We start from the raw sequence: 21,159 nt of genomic DNA on the forward strand, positions 1-21,159 counted from the left end.
ACTTCCCAGTTGCTACTGAATCGGCTTGTTAATCTTTTAGTGCTTTGTGTACAAGGACACTCTGGTCCCTTTGAACACCGACACCTTTTTATTTCTCGCCATTCACAAAAATACTCTGCATTTCTATTTTTTGTTCGTCCGAAAGCTCCAAATTCTATTGTTCCCCTGCATCTGGCTTTCCTTTTCTTCCTCACTTGTATTCTCTCTCTCTTTATTCCATCTCCCCACTTAACCTTCCCCACTACCTTCTACTTAGCCTCCCCACCTCCCCCTCTGACCAACTGCTCATTCTCTGCTGGTGTACAGTTACTCCTTGGCATAATGCTCACTCCCCGGATAGATTTCTGCTCCTGGCCTAATCTTTTCATTACCTTCCAACCTCAACTTATTGTTGTAAAGTGGAATGCTTTAATCAACATTTAAAATCCATTCATCATATTGGTGATGTTTTAATTAAAGTCATGTTATTATTTGTATTACTACCAGCTGTGAGAATCAATACACAAAATCCAATGCTGATGCTTTAGTCTTTATTGATTAATCTGCAAACAGCGGTAGCTACTGACTACATTCTATAAAATACAGCATGCGTGCATTATCTTTGCACCTTTGAAGTTACATTTGCTTTGTTTTGCCGAGCAGGCCATGATTTAATGTGTAGGATGGAACTGCAGACGCTGGTTCAAACTGAAGATAGCACGAAATGCTGGAGCAACTATAGTCATAGGAGAAGGGGAAACGAGAGATATAATGAGCTATCTCTCATTCCCCTTCCCCTGACTCTTCAGGCCATGATTTAACTTCCATTCAGACACGGTCTTCAATGATCCGTGCCTGGCTCCTCTGCACGGTACTTCTTACTTAACTTCTAACTCTTTGGCCCTTGTTCACATTTATCTATGAACTGGATTAATTATTGGAGCAGCCCAAGCAATAAGCATTTTTTTTAAAGCGAAAACACACTTGAAATCATCTGTGTTTTCCAGGGACAATCCACTCTCCTTTTTGATGTCTGGACATGTGAGATTGGTGGGATAAAACCTTTGTCTGTAAAATTGAGCACGTTATTTTCTGACTACTGAAATGAGTATTCAGCAGGTTGTACTTGAAACATCAGATTCTATCCCACCAAGCTCTTATGTTGCAACACTGAAGATAAGAATGAACCCTGACATTTCACGCTGACTACTTAGACTGAACGACATAGGAGAAATCCCTTGAAGCTGATCGATCCACCCCAGCTCCAGAGTGTTCCTTTGTCAAGCAGGACCCACACAGAGTCACACGGGCTGAGTTCCAATATGGTATTCTGGACAGCGAGCTGGCTGGTATTATATGCCAGCACACTGTGGATTTCACTGACTCTTTTATTATTCTTCATCAGGACCACGTCAGTCTCAACCCCTCTCCTTGGCAGAGACGAAAAACTGAAGAAGTATGTACCAGCAAAAGGGCTGTTGAACTTCCCAGTGTCCTTGTCGTATGCTCTGGCTATGTTGAGATTGACCTTATCATAAATAATGGTCTTGTTGGACACAATCAGATGATTCTGTGAGGAACGCTCTACATCAAACATCACGTTGGTGCCTGTGAAAGTAAAAATCGTAGATTGATCCTAATGGCAATATGACTACTTTTATTGTCTCTCATTGATGATGTAAAGATTAAAGTGTAGAGCAAAATCCACCTTGTATATAAGCAAACAAAATTCAAACAATTTGAGGCAATTGGAAATGGAAAAGTGCAAATCACATTCTAGAGCATTTAATTATAGGGAGTTGTGGGTTATTCAAAGGGAAGGCAGTTGAATACTGAGGGAAAAATAAAAATGGGCAGCTTTTATACAGTCAATGGCCCGGGCAGCATTTAACTGCATTCCTGTAACAGACTACAGAATTGCATTTCAGAACGTCAAAGTTGGAGCTTCCTGAGCAACCAGAGGGATGAGAGTAGGTGAATCAGCAAGGGAGAGATGTGGGCGTACGACAGATGTTGGGTTAATAATACAGGTGAAACCAGGTTGAATACGAAAAGATTAGAGGGGAAAATGAAAAAGCATATAAAAGATAATACATGGACAGACAACATAAATGAAGCTTCTATAGAGTAAATTAAGAAAATCCCCCCTGGTTGAAATGTCAGAATCCATAAAAAAATATAAACTTCTTTAATGCAGCAATTAGTGATGACCTGGAATACATTATCCTCAATAACGTGTGGACAGGAGATTTGGTCATGTTTATCAAGTACTCCTTGAAGAATTTGAACTGGATTGGATGGATTAAATATCCTTTTTGTGCTGGGATGAGTTACTTCCAGTTTATGTATCAGGCAGGTTGTTGCAGAGTAAATTTACTCCTAAAAAAGACACAAAGTGCCAGAATAACTCAGTGGATCAAGCAGCATCCCCGGAGAACATGGGTAGGTGACATTTTGGGTCGGGACCCTTAGTACTAATTGTAGGTTTATCATCTCTGGCCTTTGTCCAACTGTCTGTCAATCGCCTATGTTTACATAGAAACATAGAAAATAAGTGCAGGAGTAGGCCGTTCGGCCCTTCAAGCCTGCACCGCCATTCACTATGATCATGGCTGATCATCCAACTCAGTATCCCATCCCTGCTTTCTCTCCATACACCCTGATCCCTTTAGCCACAAGGGCCACATCTAACTCCCTCTTAAATATAGCCAATGAACTGGCCTCAACTACCTTCTGTGGCAGAGAATTCCAGAGATTCACTGTGTGAAAAATGTTTTCCTCATCTCGGTCCTAAAAGATTTCCTCCTTATCCTTAAACTGTGACCCCTCGTTCTGGACTTCCCCAACATCGGGAACAATCTTCCTGCATCTAGCCTGTCCAACCTCTTAAGAATTTTGTACGTTTCTATAAGATCCCCCCCTCAACCTTCTAAATTCTAGCGAGTACAAGCCGAGTCTATCCAGTCTTTCTTCATATGAAAGTCCTGACATCCCAGGAATCAGTCTGGTGAACCTTCTCTGTACTCCCTCTATGGCAAGAATGTCTTTCCTCAGATTAGGAGACCAAAACTGTACGCAATACCCCAGGTGTGGTCTCACCAAGACCCTGTACAACTGCCAATTACTGGCCATGATTTGTAATTTCCCCCCCTTCTCTTCCAGGTTTCCCTCTCTCTCCTCCCACCACTAAAAAAAGTCAGTTTGAAGAAGAATCCCGACCCGCTGAGTTACTCCAGCACTTTGTGTCTTTTTCTATAGACCAACAACTTGTTTCTAAAACCACTCCTTTTCCCACCCTATTACAACAATCAGCCTGTTTCCTAATCTCATGAAAGCATCCTCTTTACTTATTCCAGTGGTCACATTCGATCTATTTGCAACCAATTAGTCTTACCTGTGTTTGCTTGGTCTTGCATTTAGGTGCATTAGATTAAATGTGGAACTGGACTGAAAGATTCCAAGGGGAGAAAGGGGCGACCATGGCTGACAAGGGACGTCAGGGACAGTATAAAAATTAAAGTGAAGAAGTACAACGTAGCAAAAATGAGCAGGAAGCAAGGGGATTGGGTAATGTTTAAAGAACAACAGAAGATAACCAAAAAGACAATACGGGGAGAAAAGATGCGGTACGAAGGTATGCTAGCCAAGAATACAAAGCCGGATAGTAAAAGCTTCTTCAGGTATGTGAAGAGGAAAAAATTAGTTAAGACCAAAGTTGGACCCTTGAAGACCGAAGAAGGTGAATTTATTATGGGGAACAAGGAAATGGCAGATGAGTTGAACAGGTACTTTGGATCTGACTTCACTAAGGAGAACATAAACAATCTTCCTGATATAGTAGTGGCCAGAGGATCTGGGGTGACGGAGGAACTGAAGGAAATCCACATTAGGCAGGAAATTGTGTTGGATAGACTGATGGGACTGAAAGCTGATAAATCCGCAGGGCCTGATGGTCTGCATCCCAGGGTACTTAAGGAAGTGGTTCTAGAAATCGTGGATGCATTGGTGATAATTTTCCAATGTTCTATAGACTCAGGATCAGTTCCTGTGGATTGGAGGTTAGCTAATGTTATCCCACTTTTTAAGAAAGGCGGGAGAGAGAAAACAGGGAATTATAGACCAGTTAGCCCGACATCGGTGGTGGGGAAGATGCTGGAGTCAATTATAAAAGATGAAATAGCCGAACATTTGGATAGCAGTAACAGAATCGGTCTGAGTCAGCATGGATTTACGAAGGGGAAATTATGCTTGACTAATCTTCTGGAATTTTTTGAAGATGTAACTAGGAAAATGGACAAGGGAGAGCCAGTGGATGTAGTGTACCAGGACTTTCAGAACGCATTTGATAAGGTCCCACATAGGAGATTAGTGGGCAAAATTAGGGCACATGGTATTGGGGGTAGAGTGCTGACATGGATAGAGAAGTGGTTGGCAGACAGGAAACAGAGTAGGGATTAATGGGTCCCTTTCAGAATGGCAGGCAGTGACTAGTGGGGTACAATATACATCAATGATTAGGATGAAGGGGTTCAAAGTAACATTAGCACATTTGCAGATGACGAAGTTGGGTGGCAGTGTGAACTGTGAGGAGGATGCTATGGGAATGCAGGGTGACTTGGACAGGTTGGGGGAGTGGGCAGATGCATAGCAGATGAAGTTTAATGCGGATAAATGTGAGGTTATCCAATTTGGTAGCGAAAACAGGAAGACAGATTACTATCTAAATGGTGTCAAGTTGGGAAAAGGGGAAGTACAACGGGATCTGGGGGTCCTTGTTCATCAGTCTATGAAAATAAGCATGCAGGTACAGCAGGTAGAGAAGAAAGCGAATGGCATGTTGTCCTTTATAACAAGAGGAATCGAATATAGGAGCAAAGAGGTCCTTCTGCAGTTGTACAGAGCCCTAGTGAGACCACACCTGGAGTATTGTGTGCAGTTTTGGTCCCCTAATTTGAGGAAGGACATTCTTGCTATTGAGGTAGTGCAGCGTAGGTTTACAAGGTTAATTCCCGGGATGGCGGGGCTGTCATATGCTGAGAGAATGGAGCAGCTGGGCTTGTACACTCTGGAGTTTCGAAGGATGAGAGTGAATCTCATTGAAACATATAAGATTGTTAAGGGTTTGGACACGCTAGAGGCAGGAAACATGTTCCCGATGTTGTGGGAGTCCAGAACCAGTGGCCACAGTTTAAGAATAAGGAGTAAGCCATTTAGAACGGACACGAGGAAACACTTTTTCTCACAGAGTTGTGAGTCTGTGGAATTCTCTGCCTCAGGTGGAGGCAGGTTCTATGGATGCTTTCAAGAGAGAGCTAGATAGGGCTCTTAAAAATAGTAGTCAGGGGATATGGGGAGAAGGCAGAAACGGGGTACTGATTGGGGATGATCAGCCATGAACACATTGAATGGCGGTGCTGGCTCGAAGGACCGAATGACCTACTGCTGCACCTATTGTCTATTGTCTATTGTCCATCACTTCTCCATCATTAACAATAAAAATCGAGGAGGTGGACAGGCTGTTCAAAAGACAGAAAAGCCAAAATCTCCAGGACCGGACAATGTTTCCCCCTCTATCTCAAGCTCTGTGCCGAACAACTGGCACCGTTCTACACAGACATTTTCAACCAGTCCCTGCAAACCTTTACTGTCCCTGCCTGCTTCAAAGTCTCCACTATTGTCCCTGTACCCAAAAAGGCAAAGATTACTGGTCTTAAAGACTACAGGCCAGTCGCACTGACCTCTGTAGTCATGAAGACCCTTGAAAGGCTTGTGCTGGCAAAGCTGCCACAGCCAGATATAAAAACAGTTTTTTTCCACGAGTAGTAGCTCTACTCAATAACCAAAAATCTGTAGTCTCCTTTACTAGCCGGTGCTTCTTTGCTGTCAATGCTCGCTCCTGGGCGAACGCGTCTTCCCTTAGCGGCTCTCCTGTACTCAGCTCTGGTATTTTATTTAATTCACACGTTTAATCGATAATGTTTTATTATTAATGTTTAATGTTTTATGTGTCTTTCCTAACTGTCACTGTATGTCATGTTGTCACTTGCGGGGGGGAGCACCAAGGCAAATTCCTTGTATGTGAATACTTGGCCAATAATCTTATTCATTAATTTATCATCTGGAGTTGGGCCAACGGCCACCAGTTAGAAAGTGGAATGGAATGGATTTCCTCCCATTCCTACCTGGAATTAGTTATTATTATTTTTGACACGAGATGAATATTTTTTATTAACTCATGAATCAACTCATGGTTGAATTACGTGGCCATCATGGCAAGCAACAATTCGTTATACCCACAACTTTTTTTGGCGAAAGAACTCACCTCCACACGTATTATCATTTCCCATTTTGGGATTTGGCATTTGAGCCTGGTGCAGTGGTTTCACATCCATTTCTTCATCAGGTGTTTCCTGAACCATTCAAATAATTGGAAGAAAACTCATCAATTGTTCAGACCATTCATTCATAAAGCATCAATCAATCAAGCAATTGATTAATTAATTAATCCCTAATTGTTTTTTTTTGCCAAAAGTAATTTTGGAAGATCTTAACATTTTAAACCGTACAATGCACAATTACTTTTGAAACTTTAACACAAGATATATTTGACTTCTGTGATGGTTTATGTAAAACGTATATTGCAGAGGAAATGATGTGAACTGGAAAAGACACGACCATGAAGAAATTCAAATAATAGAATGATAACTTAAATGGAAGATGTTGGGGATTCACAGTCAATGAACAAGGATAGGATTGGTGGGGGAGTTAGAGGGTGAAATAAGATGTATAGATAAAAAGAGAGTGAGAGGAAGAAAGAGTTGCAGTAATGCGCAAAAGGAGAATGTAGATGGAGAGAAGGAGCATAGGAACAGATGCAAGGCAAGAGAAAGGATGGGAAGAAACAGTAAAAGATCATGAAGCAAACTGATCAGATACAGAACGGTGATATCAGAGCAAAGATAAATAATTGGACAATCAAAGAATAACAGGAACAGAGAGATGAAGGGAAAGAGTGCAAAATGAACTGGAATATTGTGACCATAACAGAAATAAATAACTGGTGTCATTCAAATGGAGTACAGGTATTAGAAAATACATATAATTAATTTTCTACCCTTACCAAAAAATCTTCCAGATCATCGTCCAAAGTGCTCGATTGATAGATACAGTAAAAGAGGATCAAATACAGCAGGTTTCTCTGAAATAAAATAAAACATCCTTTCACTTGGGCAAAAAGAACCACATTTGTTAAACATTGCCAATACAACTTCACGTACCATTTTGATCGGAGCAGCTTTCTCCTCTCCAACTTCTTGTTCAGCCAATGTGTTTGGTCTTCAGGTTGTTTGGTTTATAACTCCTTTTGTTTCACACATTTGAAGCATCGCCAAATGAGATTTGATAATATTTTGGTACTTCCTCCAAATATGTTAAAAGTCCAGCCTCCAAAGTAGCAAACCCAGAGTCAGTATCATTCTTGCTGACGAATCATCCCTAAATGTTTATGAACATGCTGCTGAGTTTGCCAACTCGAGGCACTGTCCAAAACAAAACGAGGGCCATACGGTCATCTGAGAAGAATGGTGTTGTTGTCACTTCACACATGCACAAACAAAATAATCCTCGCATCTTCATCCTGAATCTCAGTTTCCAGTTCTTGGATTCATTTTCATTGGTACTTCTGTAGCTTTTGCTTTTCTGCCCACTTCTGACTTGTTTCTTCTGTTATATCACAAACAGGAGCCAGGCGTAAAGCATTTGGGCTTTCAATCCTGCTCCACTATACATTCAAAATAATGATTGATCCTTCTCATTATGATAATGGTTGATCTTTCTCCTGCATTATGCCAATATCCCTTATTATCCAGAATTCTATTCTCTGATCGCAAGTATGCCTTTGAAATGTATCTCCTCGAAAACCAGATGCCAAAACGGGGAAATCTTTACATATTTCTGTAGAGATTTTCCTTGTGAATTTAGAAATCCACTCTTCTGTACATTTGGTACATTATTTTCCTGACTTTTTAATTAAAATTGTTCACCAATCTGACCTTTTTAAAAATCTGACCGCTGCCTAGCTGCTGATGTTACAATAACAGTGAAATATTTACATCTTCTGGTAGAAATTTTGCTTATGGTTTCAAAAATGTAATCCCCTATAAATTTGATCAATTATCTCCCGAGATATATTAAGGTTGCCCAGCTGCTGACCTCACAATGCCTTTGCACCTGGCCCAACTGCCTCCTGCCCCCCCCCCCCCCCGCCGCTGTGGATTATAGGCGCAGAAAGTTCGAGAAAGTTCTGTAGAACAAAGATTCTACAGCTCCGTTTCGCTACCGCTGAGCGGATCCATCCATCCATTGGGTTTATCAACTTTCAGTTGAGGAAATCTATGCTGAACTATGTAACTGCTTCAATACTGTTGCAAAATATGTGCCACTTTGCCACATGGCCTAATTTGTGATGTGGCTCTGTTGGTTCTAAGGTTGTGCCTTTAACCTTTCAACTTCAGCGGACTGAGCTTAGAAGTGTTATTGTCAAGAGGGAGCAATGAGCTGAAGCTTTGGCCAGTGACATTCCTTCATTATTGATCCAGTGGGTCTCTCTATTGCAAGGATAGTCTTGTGTATGTAGCACCTCAGATCCATTTACACCTAATTAATGTTACGTTGTAGCTCAAAAGGCTTTCCATTTTCAGATCTGTATAATATTTTCAAAACAGAGTTCGTGCCATGTCAAAGTTTTGTGTTTGCAAATATCTTGACACAATAGTGGACGCATGCACCCACAATGGAAATTCAAGCATGTGAAGCGTTCACAATTTTGTCCATTGCCTGTTTTGGAATTTCTTATCTGTGCAGGTTGTAAGGTGCAAGTTGGTTGATTTCAGCAACGCTTGATGGGTGAGAAAAGTAGCAGATCTAAAACTGCTGCTTACACTGCCAGTACTTTAAACCAGGTTGAATTTGTTCATTTCGCTGGTTTGGGTGATGTTAACAGTATAGATTGAAGTGTCACATTGTACTGTGTGAATGACACATTCATAGTTTCCACTCTCAAGATCAATTTATTTCCTTGGTCCTCTGTGCACAATCCTTGCTCAGCCTCCTGGAACTGAAATCTTCCACTCACATTATGTGAAAATTAACAAAAGAAGGTTTGTGCAGCAGAGTAAATCACTTTCTCATTATGGTTGCACATGCATGATTATTGCAGTGAGGTAGCACTAATCACGTTAGTGGTCAGTGACAGGTTAATGGACTCCAGTAAGTTAAACTGACCCGTGTGACAATTCAATTAATACCGAAAGTCTGCTTTGTTTACAGTGATCAGGCTGCCTTTGAAAGTATGTTGTCAGCACATTCAGAATAAATGTAGTATTGAGCATCTGTTTGTTTTCCTCTAAATGTATGTTATCTGTACATTCAGAATAAGTGCAATATTGAGCAACATATTTCATTTGTTGATGTGACCTTTCCAACCTGCTCCTGATCACACAGCTGTTGCACCGAGCAATGTGAGCTCAAAATACCCTCTGCAGGGCTCTCACTTAACCTTTTTTCCCTGTTGCCAGCCGGGCAACTTAGGCAGCTTTTTAGGTTGCCAAATGACAGTTTAGGTGGTTAATTTAAGACGACTTGCATGATGCGTGCGATAATGTGCTCGAACGAAGTGCATAGTTACCAGTCGGAATTATGATCAATGAAGCATTCACATATTATTTCTGCTTCAAATAAAGTCACAAACTAAACATATTCACCAATCAAGACATGATATATACCACAATGACATGCAGCAAAGTTACAATACAGTATCTCAACTCTTTTCACACATTGCAATTAATGCAATTTCTATTATTCCTTTCCACTTCCCAACAAAAATGTGGTTGGATTATTCAGCGTATGATCAACCTGTGTCAATAAATCCTGGACCATGGTAACATATATGCTTAACCATGCACACTACATATTGATGCAAGCATGTTTTCTGTGAAAGACCGAAAATTATCATGACATGGCCATAGCATGGGTCGTAATTGCTATTGGTACAGAAACACTCTCGCTTCCCACATAATTTATTCACAACAAAATATACAGGTTGCAAGGAAATTTCTAAAGGCATTTTATGATAGCTGTTAAAACCGACTATACCTGTCAAGTCTTCTAATGTTTTTGCAGTTTCCCCGCTTGAAAGGGATCTGATTTATCTACCCCGAAATGATGAACTGGATTCACTCAGACCAAACACTTCTTTTCCACCTTTTATTTCCTCCTTCTTTTATTTTGGCAGATTAGTTTTTATCAGTTTAGGTCTTTATCAGTTTTGGTCTTTAACAGTTTTGGTCTTTAACAGGTGAAAAACCGGCTGCCAATCGGGTCTGTAGAAAAATCAGTCCTGCTTGCCTTTTCTGGCTCTCGCGGCAGTCTTTTCGGACAGTCTTTTTGATTTACTGCCGGATTCACTGCTCGCAAGTTCCTTGTCTCTCCTTCCCTGGCTTCTGGTGCTCTGTGCCCTTTTGACCCACAGGCAGAACCCGGCAGGCTGGGGTTCCGCCCACTTTAATCACTTCTCGTGATTTCAATTGTAGCATTTCTCTGCTCGCAAGTTTCTTGCATTTCAGTTTGACTTGACACCTCCCACTCGATCTTCCAATGGAACCACTTGGGAGATCGACGCTTTAAAGTCAAACTTTGAATGGGGGTTTGAACTTAGTCACCTGATGCATTTTTGTCTTGTTCTTCTACTGGAAGTAAGACAACTCCCCAGACTTTGAGTTTTACCCTCTTCTTGACGTCATCGTGTACGTGGTAGGGTCCAAAGGGGTCTACTGTTCTAAGCTCAAAAGGAGCAGCAGGTTCAGTTCTTTCAGGCGGCAGATCACTCATTACTTGTTGACATTTCTTTGCTTTTGCTTTCTTGCAGATTATGCAGTGATCAACAACTTTTTGAGCAATTCTCCTTCCTTTTATGACCCAAGCCTTTTTTCTCATTTTAAGCAAGGTCCCAGCCACTCCGTCATGACTCTCCCTGAGAGCCTCCCGAGCTAGCAGCATGGACACCCAGGCATCAACGGGTAGGATGGGAACAGCAACTTTATCCTCTTCAAAGCTCTGCACTCTGCCACCACAAACCATCAGCCCAGAATCTTGGTCTTTATAGGCTACCAGTCGATCTGTTTTGGTGCTTGGGAAAGTTGTGCCCAATTGCGCAGCACAAAAAATGTCTTTTAGAGCATTTTCTCGTTCTCTTACTGTAATGACTCCTGTCAAAGAGATGGCCTCCCACTTTGGATTGTTTAGGGCTTTCCACAAGATGATACCACTTCTCCACTTGAATTTGACTGTGTAGCTCAAATACTTCTTTAAACGTGAGGCGAACACTGCTCCACACATCTCTGCTTTAACAGCGTCTCCTCTGTGGTCCAAGGGAGTTAACTTGGCCTTGGATTCCACAAGTCTGACAATTGGGCCATGGTCTGAATCCCATCTCAGGTACATCACTGCCCCGTAGGTGTGCTCACTTCCGTCAGAAAAGGTGATTCCCAAGGGTTCAGTTGCGGAGCAAGAGGGAGTCAGTGCCCTGACGAACTTGACTTTTCCAAGTTGTTCGTACTCTTCAAAGAGCTTAATTGCATCCTCCCTGAGTCCATCTGAGAGTGCCATGTCCCATGTGTCTCTGACCGAACAGCTTCCCTCTTTTGCTTCTTGGAAAGCTCTGCGTACTAGAATCGCTCCCTTTTGCTTAACAGGAGCCACTATGCCGATGGGGTCATATAGCCCTGCTACCTGGCTGAGAAGCTCTCTTCTTGTTAGGGGATTCGGCGTCTAAGTTTTGATTTGCTCTTGTAGAAGGCTTTGACCAAGCCGCATCTTTTTCTTTCTCTTGGAGAAATTGATTCCCACCATAACGTGGAGCATGTCCTCTTCAACAATGTAGCCCAGACCAAGTGCCTTGTTATCATCACCATGCATTTGGTTTGGTAGGATCATGCTTTTTGTTTTGCTTTTCTTTAAAGCATCATTGTCCTCCTTCCTCCCACTTTGGCCAGACAGAACCCAAGGCTTGAGCTCAAACCCACCAGCTTTTAGGATTCGTTCCACACTTGCTGTGATGATTCTCAACTGGTCGAGGCTGTTGTGAGATGTGAGGATGTCGTCAACATAGCTGTCTTTCTGGAGTACTTGCTGCTCATCCTTGAGGTGGGTAAAAGAAGGAAGATTAGCAGTCTCACGCATTGCCAACTGTGCAATGCACCCCGCAGGTTTGTCTCCGATGTTCACTCTTGTGATAGCATACTCTCCCAGCTCCTCGTCCTCGGAATCTCGCCAGAGGAATCTGTGTAAGTGTACTTCACGGTCCTCCAACCAGACTGAGTTATACATCTTCTTTATGTCTCCCAGAGCAGCATAGATTCCGCCTCTGAATCTGAGGAGGACAGCGTGAATTTGGTTGAGGACGTCTGGACCTTTCATCAGCAAATCATTTAAGCTGACACCATTGCACTTTTGGCTGCTGTTCCACACTAGTCTCACTGGGGTTGTGACAGAGTGGGGGTTTGGAGCAATAAGGTGACTCACATACCACACTGGTCCCTTCCAGTTTGCAATCATGTCTTCGGACAATTTGATTGCAGCCTTTCAGTCCACCATGTCGTGCACCTGAGCTGTGTACGCACTTTTCCATTCAGGTTCTCTGGATAGCTGCCTCTCCGTCCTGAGAAATGTGGCTTCCACTGTCCTTTTATTATTTGGTAGAGAGGCTGGGTCTTCCAACCAAGGATAGCTAGCATGCCAATGTGGGTCTTTACTGTGACGGTCTCCTGTTACGTAGGTGAGGCCTTCCCTTACCACTTCGAGCTCTCTCTCTTCAGCAAGAGTCATTTCTTTACCGCCTGGCTGGCAGTTTCCACAGCGGCAACCCCCGCACTTTGGCTCACATGCTGCTCCAATGCTATCCCACTTCCACCAATCCAAGAAGTCCCGATTGGCGGTTGATGTACGTGACTTCTGGACTTTGACGGCGACCTGTCCGTTTGGTGAAAGTTCCTCAGGGACCGGGGCAGTGAGCTCCTCATACTTTAAAGCAGCTGCTCTCATTGATCTTGCGAAGTGTGTTTTGGACATGTGGGCTGACATGGTAAGCTTCTCAAATAGCTCAGGATGACAACCTCCAACAGTCTTTCCCAGTGGTCCATCCCACAGAATGAGATCTCCAACAGTTCTAATCCTCTGAGGCGCTAGCTGACCTTCTCTATGGCTTATGAGCAAATGTATCTCTTTTGGTCTCACAAGTTCCTCAAGTGGGACGTCTGGAAAGAACTTTTGCAGCTGCTGTGGTGTCACATGTTTGTGAACATCTGCAATGCTGTCCAATCCATAACAAACTAACTGGTGCGACTTGAGTGTGCCCTTGGGAGTCTTCACTCGGATCTTTAGAAGGTAGCGCATCGTCTCTACGTGGACCTTCATCCCCCCAACTCCATGGACGATAAGCGTGATGTCTTCACTCCTAAGGTTCAGTCTACTCGCAGCCTTGTGAGTTATGTAGTTGGTATCTGAAGCCAAGTCAATTAATGTCCCAACCGTTTGTCCAGCATTTGCTATAACCTCCAGAAGCATCATAATCACTGGATGCTCTTGCAGTCCACCTTCCTTTAGGAGGCTTGGCTGATGCCTTGCAGTGTTGAAGGCTCTTGATGCAGTGTTCGAGAACACATCTCGGCATTGTTTTGCCAACTCTGGTGGAAGTTTGCTGAAAAACTCCTCTTGGTCCACTGTATATTTCTTCTTGCTTTTATCTTCCTCTGGACCAAATTTACTCCTTCTCTGATCCACACTGCTTTTCCTCATCTCATAATTGGGGCACAGATAAAAATGATGCTCAGGAATCTGTTCATCCTTGCAGATTTGATTTTTACACAGATATGCAGGTTTGCAGTATGAACCATCATCATGAACTTCAAGACACTTTTTGCATGCTCCCAACTTCTTTACTGCAGCTCTTTTCTCTGTCAGCTTTAGCCCTCGAAACTGCTTGCAGAAGTACAGCTTCCTTTTATGCTTTATGTCACCACAGACTACACAACTTGTGTGGTCATTTTCTGACTTGGTAGACTTGGTTCTGGCATGTCTTGGTTCAATCCGAGTTTCCTTTCTACTCGGCTCCTCGTCCCTCAGTTGCTCGAGCTGTTCGTATATGCTCTCCTGCTCTTTGAGAAATGACAAGAGACTGTCAAACCGTTTCTCTGGTGCCACACCATTCCTCTTGTCAGCTACATAAACCAGCCATTCCTTCTTAAGGGTTTCTGGAAGCTTTGTTTCAATTGATTTTGTCATCAGTGGATTTTTAATGGCGCCTGTGTCTCCGAGATCGCTCAAGTCATTAAGCGCCTTTTCCACAGCTTGAATTAATTCCACTATTTTACGTGGCTGATGTCCTCTGACAGGTGGGATTCTCTGAAGCTCCTCCACTATCTCAATAGCAATAGCTGTTTGATTTCCAAACCGGTTCTCTAGGACACGAAAGATATCATCTGCAGTGTTATAACTTGTGAGGCGGAGGTCTCTTGTAATTTTGTCCTCCAGACTGTCCAGCAATTGAACCTTCTTCACCTCATTTGATCCAGTGGGTTCACCTTGCTTTTGCAGTGCTTCCCAATCCTTCCTCCATCTATAAAAGTCACGCTTGTTTCCAGTAAACTTAGGAAGGGCCGTGGGCCTCAGTCTGATGGCTGGTGAAGGATAATTGAAAGCTTTCGCCGCTTGTGCTAATCCTTCAGCGTCCTTCTTTATTCTTGCCTGTATGAAGTCAGCCTTCCTGGAAACCAGCTTGGGGACGAGAAGCTCGAGTGTTCTTAGGTGTTTCTGGAAGCTCTCTTGCTCATCCAGAGGGACCCAACGTTTCCACCGACTGTACGTCTAGTTTGCAGTCTGTACCAGTTTCTGCAGGTGGTTAAGCATGAATTCATATGCTTCTTGGTTGCTATTTGATGGTGCGGTGGCAGCAGCAAGTTCACATGCACCATCTGCTGTCTGTAGTGAGGTGGATAACTCAACATTTCCAAAGTTTGCCCATAGAGTGTCCTGGATGAGCCCTTTGACCTCTTTTAGTTTCGACTCACACTCCTTTGCAGTCTTTGCCAGGTCGGCATTTTGCTGTTCAGTTAACACAGTTTCTTCATCTGCGTCCAGCTCCGCCTCCAGCTCTGCAATGAGTCCAGCCTCCACATCGTCATTGGCTTCCATGACCTTTTCGGCCTCCTGCATGAGTTTGTTGAAATTGTTCCTGAGCCCCTCTTCAGACATTTCTTCATGGTTCCTAATGATGCTGTTAACAAGGCGAGAGAATGCCCGTTTTGCTGTTGTCCTCTTCAGCTTGAGCTGCTCAGCTGACTTTCCAGCAACTTCATCAGCCATGATTTATCTTGACTTAACTGTCTTTTTTCCAGGTTTCCAGACCTCCTGGCCCCGCCCGGTTTTTCACTGTTAAGTCTTCTACTGTTTCCAGATCTCCTGGTCACAGCGGTTTTTCACTGTCAAGTCTTCTAATGTTTTTGCAGTTTCCCCGCTTGAAAGGGATCTGATTTATCTACCCCGAAATGATGAACTGGATTCACTCAGACCAAACACTTCTTTTCCACCTTTTATTTCCTCCTTCTTTTATTTTGGCAGATTAGTTTTTATCAGTTTAGGTCTTTATCAGTTTTGGTCTTTAACAGTTTTGGTCTTTAACAGGTGAAAAACCGGCTGCCAATCGGGTCTGTAGAAAAATCAGTCCTGCTTGCCTTTTCTGGCTCTCGCGGCAGTCTTTTCGGACAGTCTTTTTGATTTACTGCTGGATTCACTGCTCGCAAGTTCCTTGTCTCTCCTTCCCTGGCTTCTGGTGCTCTGTGCCCTTTTGACCCACAGGCAGAACCCGGCAGGCTGGGGTTCCGCCCACTTTAATCACTTCTCGTGATTTCAATTGTAGCATTTCTCTGCTCGCAAGTTTCTTGCATTTCAGTTTGACTTGACAATACCCATCTGACAGGTTAAACATTACACTAACTGACAAGAGATGGCCAAAGGGCAAGGGGTCACAGTTTAAGTATAAGGGGGAAATCTTTTAGGACTGAGATGAGGAAAACTTTTTTCACACAGAGAGTGGTGAATCTCTGGAATTCTTTCCCACAGAAGGTAGTTGAGGCCAGTTCATTGGCTATATTTAAGAGGGAGTTAGATGTGGCCCTTGTGGCTAAAGGGATCAGGGGGTATGGAGAGAAGGCAGGTACAGGATATTGAGTTGGATGATCAGCCATGATCATATTGAATGGCGGTGCAGGCTCGAAGGGCCGAATGGCCTACTCCTGCACCTATTTTCTCTGTTTCTGTGTAACTGCAGCAAATGTTCTTTTGGTAATATGTTTAAAGGTGTCAAAACACCACATTACCGGACATTCAGATTAAATGTAAGTGTTGTGAACAGCAATGAAGATACCCAGTTTGTACACACCAGATTAAAAAAATGTTTTTGATAAACGCTGTTTCCATTATTCCCACTTCAGAATTAACATTAAAATTTCAACTGAAATATCTCCTGACCAAATTTGTGATGTATATGACCGACTGTAGAAGTAAAACCTGGATAAATCCAACGTGTAGTTGTGAATGTTGCTCATTAAATAACAGTACTGATACTCCATACTAAGAGCATTGATTTGCCGTTAAAATGAATTCTGTAATAACGTGTCAACGGTAGCAGTGACAATCGAACACTGCGGTTTTAATGTTTCACGTGTTCACAATTTAATTAATCCATCTTTATGGATGAAAACAAATAATAACATTGGGATTTAAAACACATTTGATTGCATTCCGTTATCAAACATAGTCAATTTTCGCTCTGAAGACATTTCCAGCAGAGTAGGATCGAGGGGGGGGGGGGGTGCTGTGAATCAGTGCAGGATAGATAGATGGCAGGGGGGCGGGGGGGGGCAGGATGGATGGATTGAGGCAGGTGAATTGGTGCGTGTTGGTTGGAATAGGTAAAATTGTGAGAGGAGAGCGCGGGGGATGTCAGCGAGGCTGAATGGGGTGGATCAGTACAGGATGAATGTGGGGATAAGTAAAAGATGAATGAGGGAATCAGTACAGGATGGATCGGGGGCGATCAGTACAGGATGATTGAGGAAAAAAATGTGCATTTTGCAAACTACACTCTACACTCTACACCTACACCTACATCCCCGACCAGGAGAGTCTCAAAGCCCTCCGTTTCTTCCTCGACAGGAGAACTAACTAATCCCCGTCTACTGATACTCTCCTCCGCCTGGTCCTTACCCTTAATAACTTTTCATTTGACTACTCCCATTTCCTCCAAATACAAGGCGTAGCTATGGGAACGCGCATGGGCCCTCGCTATGCCTGCCTCTTTGTAGGGTACGTCGAACAATCCTTGTTCGAGACGTACCAGGGCCCCATACCCGAACTCTACCTCCGCTACATCGACGACTGCATTGGTGCTACCTCCTGCACCCACACACAACTCACTGACTACATCCATTTCACCATTAACCTCCATCCGGCATTCAAATGCACCTACACCATTTCCGACATTTCCCTCCCATTTCTGGACCTCACTATCTCCATCGCAGGTGATAGAATTCTGACCGACATCCACTATTAACCCACTGACTCCCATGGCTATCTAGACTACACTTCTTCCCACCCTGCTTCCTGTAAGGACTCCATCCCCTACTCCCAATTCCTCCGTCTACGCCGCATCTGCTCCCAGGATGAGCTGTTCCACACCAGGGCATCGGAGATGTCCTCATTCTTCAGGGAACAGGGGTTCCCCTTTTCTATCATAGATGAGGCTCTCACCAGGGATTCAATACCCCGTGACACTGCTCTCTCTCCCCACTCCCCCACTCATAACAAGGGCAGAGTCCCCCTAGTCTTCACCTTCCACCCTACCAGCCGTCACGTACAACAAATAATCCTCCGTCATTTTTGCCACCTCCAACCTGACCCCACCACTTGCCACTTCTTCCCATCTCCTCCCCTGTCTGCTTTCCGCAGAGACCGCTCCCTCCGTAACTCCCTGGTCCATTCGTTCCTTCCCACCCGAACCATCTCCTCTCCGGGCACTTTCCCTTGCAACCGCAAGAAATGCTACATTTGCCGCTTTACCTCCCCACTTGACTCCATTCAAGGACCCAAGCAGTCTTTCTAGGTGCGACAGGTTCACTTGCACCACCTCCAACCTCATCTATTGCATCCGCTGTTCTAGATGTCAGCTGATCTACATCGGTGAGACCAAGCGTAGGCTTGGCGATTGCTTCGCCGAACACCTCTGCTCGGTTCGCAATAACCAACCTGATCTCCCGGTAGCTCAGCACTTCAACTCCCCCTCCCATCCTGAATCCGACCTTTCTGTCCTGGGCCTCCTCCATGGTCAGAGTGAGGACCACCGGAAATTGGAGGAGCAGCACCTCATATTTCGCTTGGGCAGTTTGTACCCCAGCGGTATGAACATTGACTTCTCTAATTTCAGGTAGTCCTTACTGTCACCTCACCTTCTCAGCTCTCCCTCTAGCCCTCTGGCTCCCCCTCTTCCTTTCTTCTCCCCGCCCCCTCACCCTCACATCAGTCTGAAGAAGGGTTTCGGCCCGAAACGTTGCCTATTTCCTTCGCTCCATAGATGCTGCCTCACCCGCTGAGTTTCTCCAGCATTTTTGTCTACCTGGTATTTTGCAACGAGGCTTTTATCAAACATTTCTCAATGATTGGCTGATAGCCGGCCCAAACAAGTTCACACATTGTGTGTCGGTTTATTAGTTTGACAATGACTGATAACCATTGGTAGTCCTCCTCTCAGGAATTAGGCAGGTCAATTTGTATTATTGATTGATCCCATTTATGCCGTTTTTGAAAATGTAGAGTTTACAGGAAAATGCTGTCCAAGAAATCAAAGGGGAAATCAATCCAATTATATTTGCTGTCATTGTCAGTGAATGTGGTGTTTGCACAGTCTCCTTGTGATGGAGTGGATGTGGAAAGGATGTTTCCACTAGTGGGAGAGTCAAGGACCAGAGGCCATAACCTCAGAATAAAATGACATCCCATTAGAAAGGAAATGAGGAACAACTTATTTTGTGGGTGGGTGATGAATCTGTGGAATTCATTGCCACAGAGGGCTGTGGAGGCCAAGCCAATAGATAAGTTTAAGGTGGAGATTAGAAACATAGAAACATAGAAATTAGGTGCAGGAGTAGGCCATTCGGCCCTTCGAGCCTGCACCGCCATTCAATATGATCATGGCTGATCATCCAACTCAGTATCCCGTACCTGCCTTCTCTCCATACCCTCTGATCCCCTTAGCCACAAGGGCCACATCTAACTCCCTCTTAAATATAGCCAATGAACTGGCCTCGACTACCCTCTGTGGCAAGGAGTTCCAGAGATTCACCACTCTCTGTGTGAAAAAAGTTCTTCTCATCTCGGTTTTAAAGGATTTCCCCCTTATCCTTAAGCTGTGACCCGTTGTCCTGGACTTCCCCAACATCGGGAGCAATCTTCCTGCATCTAGCCTGTCCAACCCCTTAAGAATTTTGTACGTTTCTATAAGATCCCCTCTCAATCTCCTAAATTCTAGAGAGTATAAACCAAGTCTATCCAGTCTTTCTTCATAAGACAGTCCTGACATCCCAGGAATCAGTCTGGTGAACCTTCTCTGCACTCCCTCTATGGCAATAATGTCCTTCCTCAGATTTGGAGACCAAAACTGTACGCAATACTCCAGGTGTGGTCTCACCAAGACCCTGTACAACTGCAGTAGAACCTCCCTGCTCCTATACTCAAATCCTTTTGCTATGAAAGCTAACATACCATTCGCTTTCTTCACTGCCTGCTGCACCTGCATGCCCACTTTCAATGACTGGTGTACCATGACACCCAGGTCTCGCTGCATCTCCCCTTTTCCTAGTCGGCCACCATTTAGATAATAGTCTGCTTTCCTGTTTTTGCCACCAAAATGGATAACCTCACATTTATCCACATTATACTGCATCTGCCAAACATTTGCCCACTCACCCAGCCTATCCAAGTCACCTTGCAGTCTCCTAGCATCCTCCTCACAGCTAACACTGCCCCCCAGCTTAGTGTCATCCGCAAACTTGGAGATATTGCCTTCAATTCCCTCATCCAGATCATTAATATATATTGTAAATAGCTGGGGTCCCAGCACTGAGCCTTGCGGTACCCCACTAGTCACTGCCTGCCATTGTGAAAAGGACCCGTTTACTCCTACTCTTTGCTTCCTGTTTGCCAGCCAGTTCTCTATCCACATCAATACTGAACCCCCAATGCCGTGTGCTTTAAGTTTGTAAACTAATCTCTTATGTCGGACCTTGTCGAAAGCCTTCTGGAAGTCCAGATACACCACATCCACTGGTTCTCCCCTATCCACGCTACTAGTTACATCCTCGGAAAATTCTATAAGATTCGTCAGACATGATTTACCTTTTGTAAATCCATGCTGACTTTGTCCAATGATTTCACCACTTTCCAAATGTGCTGCTATCCCATCTTTAATAACTGACTCTAGCAGTTTCCCCACTACCGATGTTAGACTAACTGGTCTGTAATTCCCCGTTTTCTCTCTCCCTCCCTTCTTAAAAAGTGGGGTTACGTTTGCTACCCGCCAATCCTCAGGAACTACTCCAGAATCTAAAGAGTTTTGAAAGATTATTACTAATGCATCCACTATTTCTGGAGCTACTTCCTTAAGTACTCTGGGATGCAGCCTATCTGGCCCTGGGGATTTATCGGCCTTTAATCCATTTAATTTACCCAACACCACTTCCCGGCTAACCTGGATTTCACTCAATTCCTCCAACTCCTTTGACCCGCGGTCCCCTGCTATTTCCGGCAGATTATTTATGTCTTCCTTAGTGAAGACGGAACCAAAGTAGTTATTCAATTGGTCCGCCATATCCTTGTTCCCCATGATCAACTCACCCGTTTCTGACTGCAAGGGACCTACATTTGTTTTAACTAATCTCTTTCTTTTCACATATCTATAAAAACTTTTGCAGTCAGTTTTTATGTTCCCTGCCAGTTTTCTTTCATAATCTATTTTTCCTTTCCTAATTAAGCCCTTTGTCCTCCTCTGCTGGTCTCTGAATTTCTCCCAGTCCT

General features: G+C 43.8%; 1 protein-coding gene across 1 annotated transcript in view; it reads right to left on the reverse strand.

Moving 5' to 3' along the window:
• Positions 1-768: 768 nt before the first annotated feature.
• The window catches only part of LOC116991728 (complement C1q tumor necrosis factor-related protein 3-like), a 53,470-nt gene continuing 33,079 nt past the window's right edge, over positions 769-21,159 (reverse strand). The window contains exons 3-4 of the mRNA XM_033050618.1: positions 6,302-6,389; positions 769-1,587 (exon numbers count right to left, since the gene is read on the reverse strand). Coding sequence (XP_032906509.1) covers positions 1,190-1,587; positions 6,302-6,389 — 486 coding nt within the window. The 3' untranslated portion in view covers positions 769-1,189. The remainder of the gene's footprint in view (positions 1,588-6,301; positions 6,390-21,159) is intronic.

This window comes from Amblyraja radiata, chromosome 34, assembly GCF_010909765.2.
Source record: "Amblyraja radiata isolate CabotCenter1 chromosome 34, sAmbRad1.1.pri, whole genome shotgun sequence".
NCBI lineage: Eukaryota > Metazoa > Chordata > Chondrichthyes > Rajiformes > Rajidae > Amblyraja > Amblyraja radiata.